Genomic DNA, 11,307 nt, shown 5'->3' with positions numbered 1-11,307 from the left:
GTTGATTCTTTTCATTTCAAGTGGTCAATATTGAATTCCGAAACAAGTGTCCCGCTGGAGGAGTCCACATTTTAAATACAGAACCAATGTCAAAAAGCTCGCTCGACAAGATTGCTGTACAAAACCCCTCTAGATGCATTCATGGAAACAAATATTGAATACAGGCAAGAATGACAAAGTAAAAGCAAAAAAACACCACGTATGCTTATGCTAATATGCCGAGAGTATTCGCTGTGATGCTAGATGGTTAAGAAACATCCATGTTGACAATAACCTGAACGGTTGTATGGGAGTAAAAATCAAGGTGTGAAGATCGTGATAACAAGCGAAATGACGCCTGAGTTAATGAGCAACAACTGCTTTGAGAATAGTCTTGAGCTTCGACTGTTCCTTTGGAGGCTCATCTCTCCGATGTCTGTGATGGTGATGGCGCGTTTCTCCACCATGACGGTGGCGATGATGCTCGGTCGTTTCTCTTTCCTTTGGCTGCTCTGCTTCGTCCGCGACCCTTCGTCGCGCCCTTCTCTCGCGTCGAGCGTGCTCTTCCTCCTCCGCATGCTGGGAGCTTGTGGAACGGTCTGTGGACCCTCTTCCTTCGTGCGAGTGACGGTGACTGTGGGAATGGCTTGTGGAAGACCGACGCTCAAACACGTTTGCAGCAGCTTTGTTACCATTGATCTTGAGAAGGGGACCGTTCGTTTCTGATTCGGCTGCTGTCATATATTTCAAGAAGGCTCGCGGCTTGGAACCCGATGCATGGCCGTCCCTTGAGGAGGTGCTTCTACGCTCGCCTCCGCGACTACTCGAGTGCTCTCCGGTCTGTCGGGCCGGTTCGATACTCGCGGCAGCCTTTTCTCGCGAAGAACGCTCGACTTCATAGCTGCCTGAGCGCTCGGACCTTCGTCGACTGGGCTTGACATCCAGGGCAGCTTCTTCTTTCGATGAACGCTCGCTTCGTTTAGAGCGCTCTCGCTCCAAGGAAGGCCTGTCCTTCTCTGTCTTCTCGGGAGCACGCAATTTGTCTTTGCTCCGTTTTTCCTCCTGCCGTAGCTTTTCTTCATGCTGTCTCTTGGCTTCCTCGAGAGACTTGTTCCACCGATCAAGGAGACTGCCACTTCGCTCAAGTTTCTGGCGTGGCAATGATCTTCGTACTTCCTCAGAGGAACTCTTCGAATGTCGTCTCTCTCCCAGATCGGGGGACCGCCTCTTCCTCCTGCGTGCACGATCGGCTAATATGGCGGCTGGAACAACAGCTGGCAAAGCTGCCTCCAAGGGCTCCAAGCCATCGATATCTCTCGAGGTTTCCTCAACAGGCGTTGGCTCTGGAGCCTCTTCGGAGACTTCCTGGTCCACAGGAGCGGGTTCTTCGACTGGGGTAGGTTCCTCAACAGGAGCAGCTTCCTCAACAACGGCAGGTTCCTCAGCAGGAATCTCCTCAGCGGCAGCAGGCTCTTCAAGGGGGGCAGATTCCTCAGCTGGAACAGGCTCCTCGACCGCAACAGACTCCTCAGCAGGAGGCTCTTCCACAGGAGCAGGCTCTTCAACAGGAGCAGGTTCTTCGACTGGGGCAGGTTCCTCAGCAGGAGCAGGTTCCTCAGTAGGAATTTCCTCGGCTGCAGGAGCCTCTTCAACGGGGGCGGATTCCTCAGTAGGGACAGACTCCTCAACAGGAGCCTCTTCCACGGTAGCAGGCTCTTCAGCAGGGACGGGCTCTTCAACTGGCGCTGTTTCCTCAGCAGGTTCTTGCGCAGGTGCTGGCTCCTCAGCAGGAATCTCCTCAGCCGGAGCAGGCTCTTCAGCGGGGGCAGGTTCCTCCAATGGAGCAGGATCTTCGGTAGTGACGGACTCTTCAACTGGCGTAGGTTCCTCAGCAGGAATCTCCTCAGCGGCAGCAGGCTCCTCAACGGGGGCAGGATCTTCAACTTGGGGAGACTCCTCAGTAGAAGGCGGCTCTTCAACAGGCGCAGGTAGATCAGCCGGAGCGGATTCTTCAACTATCTCGGGTTCATCAGCAGGAGCAGGCTCTTCGGCTGGAGCTGGGTCTTCAGCCGCGGGTTCTTCTGTTGGGGCAGGCTCCTCGACAGGAGTCTCATCAACTGGAGTGGGTTCTGCAGCCGCAGCAGGTTCTTCGGCTGGAGGCGGTTCCTCAGCAGCAGCCTCTTCAACTGGAGCAGATTCGACATCTGGAGTAGGCTCTTCAGCAACAGGTTCCTCTGCCGGGGCCTCTTCAACAGGAGTCGATTCTGCAGCAGGAGCTTCTTCAGCTGGAGTCTCCTCCGGTTGCGCAGGCTCTTCAGCTTCAGGTGCAGCGGGGGTCGGCTCCTCGGCAGCAGGAGATTCTTCAGGTGCAGGCTCATCTGCAGGAGGGGGCTGCTCGGTAGGTGCTGGCTCTTCGGCTACAGGTTCGGGGGAAGCAGATTCTTCGACAACTTCTTCATCCGAAGGCGGTGACTCTTTAGCAGCTTCTTCAGTGGGAGGTTGCTCGGGTGGTATTTCATGAGCCTCCTCTTCCTTCCCTTCCGCTGGAGCTTCCGCAGGGGTTTCCTCTGGTTGAGCCATCTCATCGCTCGGGGGTGCTTCTGGAGCCGCTTCGGCGACAGCATCTTCAGCCACAGTTTCGTCCACAGCCGGTGCCTCAGTTGCTGGTTCTTCCGATGCGGGAGCTTCGGTTACCTCCTCTTGCTTCTCCTCGACTGCGTTTTCTTCAACCTCAGGCTCTTCAGGGGCTTTCTCAGTAGTGGGCTCCTCTAACGTCTGCTCCGCCTGTGCGGTTTCGTCTGCAACGTCATCTGCCGTTGCATTCTCGGCAGCTACCGCTTCTTCTGGAGTGTTTTCCTCCGCCGTTTCAGTTGGTGCCGCGGGTTCTGCCTCAGAAGAAGGTTCAGGTGCAGGCTCTTCAGCAGCGGGCTGCTCCTCAGCAAGGGGATTCTCAGTGGTAGCTTGCTCTTCAGTGACGGGCTGCTCTTTTGAGTCATCGGCCTCGGCAGCTTCGGCCAAGTCGTCAACTACCTCCTCCGCTTCGGGTGGTGGGTCGCTCTGTTCTTCAGCAGGTCCGTCCGGGGCTGGGCTATCCTCCGTGTCGGGTTTCGTCGCATCTTCGTCTGCCGACCCGGCCGTTGGTGGGTCGCCCTGTACGGGAGCAGCTTCTTCGCTGTCCGGATTGTCTGTAGGTGAGATCTCATTTCCAGTATCAATATCGACGTCATCAGGGACCCCTGCGGCGGCTGCTGCGACTGCTGCCTCTTCTTCTGCCTTTGCATCCTCCTCCGCTTGCCGTGCCGCTTCCTCTTTCTCGGCCTCCACCTTATCGAGTTCCGCGGACGGATCACATTCTGGAAAATCATCCTCTGGGAATGAGGTCAGCTGGCTTTGTGCATTCCGGTATCCGTAAGCATACCGTTGCTCTCGCCTTCCTTGCTCTCCGGCGCGGGACTCTCATCTACCGCAGCTGCGGCACCATCACCTTCCTCGGGCGGTGGGTCTTGCGCTGCATCTTCAGTGGCCGCTTGCGTCTCGGGGGCGACAGCGTCTTCCGCTTTCTGCTCGGTACCGTCTGCCTCTGGCGCAGGTTCTCCTTCCTTGGCTTCTGGTGCAGGCTCATCGGACGGTTCAGGCTGAGGTGGAGCAGCTGCCGCTTCAGGTGACTCTAGACGAACGTGAGCAAGGTGAACCCAGATAAAGAGAGAAGGTGGCGCTTGGCAAGCATACGTACCTTCGGATTCGGGTGCAGGTGCAGCGTCATCGGGAGAACTACTTGATCCTTCTACGGGAGCACTCTCTGGGGATGGGCCTTCCTCGGAATTGGTCGCGTTATTGGTGATATCCTGATCCTTATCCGATGTCAGACCATCCGAAGAAGTAGCAGTGACGGGATAAAATGAAAATTGCAAAGTTTGACGGTCGAAGGTCTGATATTGACGCTCGATTGTCTGATATTCAAACTTGGGAAGCTGTGCATACTGTAGGTTGGCCATGGTCCCCAGCCTCGGCGGCCTCTTCAAGGCCGGACTCGGCTGAAGGGTTGTCTTCAGGGAGGGAGAACTTGTTATCGTTCACCGGCAGGCGTTGGCTATTATTTTTATTGTTCTTCTTTTTGTTCTTTGCTCCTTTTTTGGCCATGGCATCGGATCAGTAACAGTACGTCCAGCTATAAGCCTCTCGGTTCGGCCCAGTTGATGTATCGATTTATATAGACAAAGTACGTCTTCCCTGTCAGACTCACTTCAGGGGTGGGAAACAATCAATCAGATAAAAAAAGAAAAGGAAGATGCAAGAGAACGGAAAGGAAGATTCAAACATGAACAGGCATGGAAAGACGAGTTTGGGGCAGACACTCATGTGTCAGGGAGGCCAAATCGGGATTGAACAAGCAGCACGCGTCTTGTCTCTCCGCCAACAGCATGGCGGTTCCGCCCAACCAAGGCGAGGCGACGTATAGCCGTCCGCCTGTACCCATTGGGTTGGGATACTGTCAAACTACAGTTGAGTCTTGAGGCCGGATGGCCGTGGGACGTCGCCGGCGAACTACCCAACGGCATGGTTTTTGATTGGGCCACGTCTCACAGATTCAATAGCCCTTGACGAATTTAGGAAAAGAGCTTGGGAGAACCCCTCCCGAAAGCATCGCTAGGGCCGGGAAAAAGCAGGACGATTGCCATCTGCAGGAAGAGGATGCAGTAGCCAGCACAGCCAGCGGGGCGAGAAAGGGAATTGACGATAGGGAGAAAGGGAAGCCGCCCAGTGGTGGAGTTGCGTGGGTTGTGGATAACCGGGTACCGCAGGGTTGGTGGGGTGGTGCCACCGATAGATGAATCATGATTGTCTGTGTTGCTTTCTCTGTTTTTGGCCATAACCCGCAATAGCCTCGCGCGGTTAAGCCAACGCGCGTGGACGAAAAGAGTAAATCATTAGGAGAAGCGACCAGCGAAGAGAAGGCTTTCGTCGGGCAGCTCCTATGCTAGACAATAAACGTCATCTTAATGGCATCGTAGATGCCAAGCAGATCGAATAGTGATGCAGAAGAGAGGAAGGACTCTGGCTGTTTCCTATGCTTAGAAGAAAGATAGACAGAAAGCCTCCAGTGGCCAGCAGGACAACGAGGATGACAATCATGTGCAACCTCTCAGGGACACTCCTCAATCACGGATTCCTGCCCAACGCAAATTGCGGGCGGCGGCCGGAATAGGGTGCACAATGTGTGGAGGGTGCATCGAAGCACCAGCCAGCATGACTGGGATCAGACTGGAGTGCATGATCGACTTCTGTCCTGTTCATTGCAGCAGATTGTCAATCGTTATCACCAGCTTGTTTCATTTCTGCGATTACGACATCGACGATGATAGTCGGGACACAGAATAGACAATTCTTGATGAAACCGAGTCTTTTGGGGGGAGAAAGAGGAGGCGTTCCAACTCCACAAGACACTTCATCAACTAGAAGATCAGTCTAGACTGCTTTAGGCAATGCCAAAATACTCCAAGTCCCAATCTCCATCTACCATTGTCCTTTGAAGAAACCCATCTGATGCTATATTGATGTTATCATCTAGATGAATTGGATACTGCCAACAAGAATAACCTGACAAATATACTGTAGAAGACAGAGAATAACCCAGAAGTTCTGATTGTGAAACACCAAAAAGATGCGTCAGTAATCAGCCGGTTTGTTTACTATTGCTGCACCTAAAAAATGAGGCGAGGATTGCTGCTTTGGCGGTCAATGAGTGGTCGATTTCCACCTAACTATGGAGCACGAACTAGCCAGAACAGTTTGGGCGCATTTGAAACTGAAAGGGCTCTTCGTCACGCCTCTCTTAATCGATATTGGCGAAAGCAAAGGAGAGCAGAAGCTGCAGAACAATAATAATGTATGGAGCCATCCTCACTACGGAGTATTGCACGCTGAGAAGCAGCCCGAAAAGCGCTGCTCAGCCCATTCAATGCTACCAGAAAAACAAAATTAACTTCAGATAGATAGATAGATAGACGTTGAGAAGTCGGTTGCTTGCCGTCCACAGCCATAAGCAGGGCGACGAATCATAGAGCCAGATGCAACAGGATATATAGTAGCACCTTGGTAGTCTCTATAGAGAGAGTTTCCTGTGGTGGTTACCTGCATAATTGCAGATGATCCCTGATCTATCACAGACCACTGCTTACCTCAAGTATATTCTTTGCTCCTGCGGCAACTGATTCACAACATGCAAAGAGGTTCAAGAGCTACAAACAAGGTATTTGACGAGTCTACTACATATGGCAATCGGATGACAGATAGCGCTCCGAGGCCGCGCAAAGATATGCCATGGCCCTTTCTCTACCTCAGTGCGTAGTGCAGTACATTTACCAGTGAATGATAGATCATGTGGTGAAGCTTTTGCCCATCCAAACAGTTGCCACCAACCAGACCATCTCAAATAGCCTCCACTCATCATGGCGGCGACGTTTTCCCTACGCTCAGAATCACCATCATGCTTCAAGATCTATAGATCTAAGGATAGAATATAGTAATACAGAGAATCTGTATTCCCTACTGTCGATAACTTGGGCTGGACCTACTATTTCAGCATCAAAATGCAAATTGCGCGCTTACAGATCGCCTACACCAGGTACCAGAAGAGCAGACAATTCGATGATTGCTTTATGCTATGCAAACATGACTCGTAAAAATAACGTTATTGGGGTATCTTTTTGCATTCTGACCCAAAACAAGATCTGACTAGTGACTAACAGCATCCATCGACTTTCTCCAACGAGGTCCAAATACTTTCATAGCGAGAATCACTGAGCTGCTGGCGAAAGCGACCAGCCCAAGGATCGTAAAGAGCCATCCGTTCCCGATGGCATCAATAATGGGGGCTGTCACTAGGGATCCGATGCATGAGAATATATTTCTCATAAAGTTGTTCAATGCGACTCCAGTCGATGATTTCTTAGGCATGAATTCGGTCAACATCGTTGTTGACATGCTGAATATGAGCATTGATCCGACACCAAAAAAGAAGTTGGCAGCCATCTGGGAGACAAAGTTAGTTTTCAAACCCCCCAGTAAAACAAAACGCTTGACCAACTAACCGGCGCAAACCAGAAGACCCCTTTTTCAGCAGTCCAGCCGTACCAGATCAATGCTGCAGGATACAGAAATGCGCCCAGCCAAGCATTCTCACGCATGCGATCCTCCGGGCGATAAATCAACTTGCCGTGCTCGTCATATCTGCCGGCCTTCTTAGCCTCACGCTGCATAATATTGTCCATCCATCGGCCGCCGAATATACTAGCAGCTATGTAACCCAGCGAGTTCGGGATATAGAGGCATCCAACAATAATGGTGCTAAAGTTGTAGGGGTTCGTTCCAAACGTATGTTCAACGCTGACGTTCAACACGTACAGGGAGCCGAAGGTGATACTCGCGTAGTATACAGTCAAAAGCACTGCGGGATAGCGCAAGTAAAGAACGACCTTAAGAGGGTCAAGGAAAATTATCTTGAGAACCTTCAACCATCTGGCCGTGAGGTGAACGACCTGGCGTGAAGATATCCGGCTGAGTTGTCGTTCAACGGGTGCTTGTTCATCCCCATCACGTGGCTTTCGATTGGCCAATGTCTCGGGAAGTGCAAAAAAGATGAATATCACGATGATTCCGCCATAAACGGCCAAGAGCCACATGGTACTCCTCCATCGCCAACGCTCTGCCAGAGCACCCCCCACGATGGGAGCGAGCAAAGGACCGCACAGCGGGCCTAAGTAGAAAATGCTCATTGCGCGTCCCCTTTCATGCGGGTCCCACAGATCTGCTATCGTCCCTGCGCCAACTGCTTGAACTGATGCCGATGCTCCGCCACTCAACATGCGCATGACGATCAGCATCGATATGGAATGGGATACGGCACTCAGAACGTTGAACAACACAAAGAGACTGAAGGATACGAGGTATATCGTTCGTCGACCCAGCCTCTCGCTGAAAGACGACCACCAAAGTGGAAAGATAGACATGCTCAGCATATACAGCGAGATATTCAAGTTGACGACAGTGGTTGATGCATCCATTTCTTTGGAAATTTGAGAGAGGGAGGCTATTGTGAGAACCTGTTAGCACGTGCTAATGAACGATATATCGACCCTTTCGGTCAGCGTGGAATTCCCGAAGCGTGAGGGTAGCAAGGCCACCGACGAGAGTTGTTCACCGAGAAGGGGAGCGCATCAACAAGGGAAGTGGATCGGCCACAACGGGGTCAATTCTAATGGCAGTTGAACTGGGAGCCACTTACGGAATAGTATCGAGCTACCCATGGGAGCCGTAGATCCCGCCAGCGCGACAATGAATGTGATAAACCACTTCGTTTTTCGGAGATACGTCTTCGGATTCTCAACCTCTGCCAGCAGGGTGAGTTGTCCGAAAAGCCCCCTGCGCTTCAGCCTCGGCACCGCTATCGGCAAGCTTTCATGTTCTGCATATGGAACATCAATCGCTGTGCCCTTCACATCCATGGCCGACTGCGCGGGCGATCCCGCGAACGAAGAATGGGCATCTTTTTCGGCACATATGTCTTCGTCTCCGGGCCTTTTTACTGTTGGAGCATCGGTATATGCGGTTTCAGCCGACGTGATTTCGTGAACACCTTCCTCCAAGTCCGCGGAAGTCATTTCTTATGTATGGGGAATTCGTTGGTCGTGAAAGAAAAATAGTTCTTGTGGTTGTTCCTCTGAAATTGGGCCGGAGGATAAGATCGATGACGCAAGATGCAAGCCCGTCTGCATCAGTCTTCTGGGGATGTCCGGGAAGATCCAACAGGTACTTTGTCCAAAGAGAAGAGAGAAAAGCCGAGAAGAAAGATGAGAGGATTATAGAGCAGTCAATGAAGATAGTGTGCAAATCCTGCAACAGTAGCAATGGCAGTTAATAAGACTGGTGGATATATAAGAGAACAGCGATTCTTCCTCATGTCCTTCAGAAAGTTGTGGAGAAATTCATCTCAAGAAGATAGATATGCCAAAGGCATCCTCTTGAACGTAACGAAGTGTCGTAGAAGGAAGGAAGCGAAAGGAAAATACCTATTAGTTGAAAACAGAGAGAATGTGAGCGTGATCTGCTGGCGCCGTCTGAGGCAGGTGTAGATCTACTTGAGGACTGATTCTCCCCACTTGCTGCTAAACAACAATCTCTTCTTCAATATTAAATGGAGCCTATCAAAATTTGATAGCTGGAATATGCCTGCTGTCAGTGAGAGATCAACCTTTTTCTCTTGCGCGCTTTCTGTCTGGATACTGCTCTAGTGGGAGAGCAGTCTATCTTCTCGGGCTTTTTCCGCATGCGAAGCCCATTCTTTTCCATGACCTGCCAGATACGATTCATAGCGACTCCAAAGTCTACAGTCCAAACGACACTCAGACTTCTCAGTCTCCACATCAATCAACAAGAATGAATCAAAAAACCAGACAGTGTGCCGTTTGATCCGTAGCGACCAGTCGGAGAGCGTGACGCATTTGGTGATGGCGGGGGTTCCCGCCCTTGGCTTTCCCACCCCCTCGGTTTACCCGAGGTCAAGCCTTATGTAGTCTAGCCGACAGTCTACTCTTGGTATACGAGTTAGGTATGGAACAAAGTTACGAGAACGGGAGTATACTTGTTGACTGGTAAAGGCCCCAATAAGCGTCGGCCTAAGGCTTTTCATACAGTGACAATAGCTACCACTCGAAGCAACATGGCCTGTCCCGTATGTGACCCCAGTTTGTCCTCCTCTGTCGGTCACTGATGATTTCCTCAGCTGCGAGGGGGCAATCGAGCCTCTCAGCGCACGAAACTGTCCATCAAAATCCTGCACAATAAGATCTCGCACCACAGAGCTCTTCTGCTAATGAGAAATGCATAATTCAACCCAATATAAGGTCATAACGTCGCAGAAGGACAAGCTCTGAGGGCTCATCCCAGCGAGTTGAGTCAATTCCATACCAGTGAACAGTGGAAGCCGCTGCAGGCGAGTACAACTTTGAGCGAGGGACAAGCGATCTTGTAGAGGATTTCTAGGTATCTAGGTGCGCCGATTTCGATGACCGAGTTTTAAGACATGTATCTGTTCAGTTATCTCAGTTGGCCCCATTGCTTTAAGTCTTGTAGCTGAGTCAATCCGAAGCTATGCATACTAGTCTACTTCGGTAGGTGATGTCTCATCCTTGGTGCTGAAAAGAACCTCCTCAAGATGAGAATAACACCCGGATAAGGTAATGCGCAGGGCTCCGGTCGAGATGGGTGTCAGTGTGCATGATATGGAGTCCGTAAAGGCGACCAGTGTGAGAAACAGTCTGAATGCTTTGTCATCGGCCTCATTACTTAGAAATGACCAAGGGAGTCCTTGCCTTGCGGCTGAACAAGGGTCTTTGCTTTCCGCGGCAGAGGAGGCACGAGAGAGTGCTTCTTGAGATTCGATCGAGACTTGAGGAACCGGAAGAGGTCTTTGCTCAAGGCCCACTGCCATTCGCTCCTCAATTGGGAATGCTTGACAGACGGCATATCCGCCAAGGACTTCACCAAAGTCGCTGATGGTGAGATGGCGTGGGTTAACCTCTCCAAATATATATTGTGAGCCACAAAATCTAGAGAGAAGGGGTGCTCATATGTGCATGCACTGTTAGAGGACACCCGCAATACAAAAACAGAGGCCATCAGCTTATCTTGAACCGGTACATATATATGACGAACACCATAGAGCATGGTCAAACCAAGGCACAGCGATAAGAATTGCACCATATCTTCCTCAGTTATCCTGGCACCTCCTAAAAACCGCAAAAGAACATCAGGTTCTGGGAGATAACTCTCCAGCGCGAGCCAACCGATGATGCGACCCTATCCCATGGAGATTCCCCTTCGAGAGAAGTATCGGCGTCGTCAGTCTATATCAATGGCGTATTTTCCTGGTATACCTCGTGCATCCTAAGCCCCCGAACGCACGATAAAATCGCAACAAATAGCAAACTGTAGCCGTCGTTCCTGAGAACACGATGCCAATTACACAACGCTTTTGTCCCTTCTCTACCCCTGGATATGACACCCCTGGCCAAATCTGCTGGTCTCTTTAGATTCTTGAAACGTACCACGGGGCATGGGACGTATATCAGTCGCCTCATATGCCGAGAGAGTGTGGACTCGCGCAGCGACAAGCAATGGCTTGGAACAGACCGAAAGAAGCATGTCTGAGGGAATCTAGGAGATGTAGAGAGGGCTCACCATGCCGATGTCAATACTTCGACCAAAAGCTGGATTGCCTTCTGAGAATTCTGAAAAGTCGTCGGACTCAAGGGATGTACTCATCAATTG

At 51.2% G+C, this 11,307-nt stretch overlaps 2 protein-coding genes across 2 annotated transcripts; both read right to left on the bottom strand.

Annotated features, from left to right (window-relative positions):
- Positions 1 to 342: 342 nt before the first annotated feature.
- Asppvi_000226 (PE repeat family protein) lies at positions 343 to 3,974 on the bottom strand (the record flags this gene model as incomplete). Its single annotated transcript, XM_043296538.1, has 3 exons — positions 343 to 3,347; positions 3,398 to 3,646; positions 3,713 to 3,974. The coding sequence occupies 3 exons, from the start codon at positions 3,972 to 3,974 to the stop codon at positions 343 to 345; spliced, it is 3,516 nt and encodes a 1,171-aa protein (XP_043152473.1).
- Positions 3,975 to 6,714: 2,740 nt separating this feature from the next.
- Positions 6,715 to 8,639, bottom strand: Asppvi_000225 (MFS transporter; the record flags this gene model as incomplete). The annotated part of the gene is made up of 3 exons (XM_043296537.1): positions 6,715 to 7,011; positions 7,071 to 8,068; positions 8,264 to 8,639. 3 exons carry the CDS (start codon positions 8,637 to 8,639, stop codon positions 6,715 to 6,717), a joined length of 1,671 nt encoding a protein of 556 aa, XP_043152472.1.
- Positions 8,640 to 11,307: the final 2,668 nt, after the last annotated feature.

Source organism: Aspergillus pseudoviridinutans (assembly GCF_018340605.1).
Source record: "Aspergillus pseudoviridinutans IFM 55266 DNA, scaffold_1, whole genome shotgun sequence".
In the NCBI taxonomy this organism is placed as follows: domain Eukaryota; kingdom Fungi; phylum Ascomycota; class Eurotiomycetes; order Eurotiales; family Aspergillaceae; genus Aspergillus; species Aspergillus pseudoviridinutans.
This window is presented reverse-complemented; position numbering and strand designations above follow the sequence as displayed.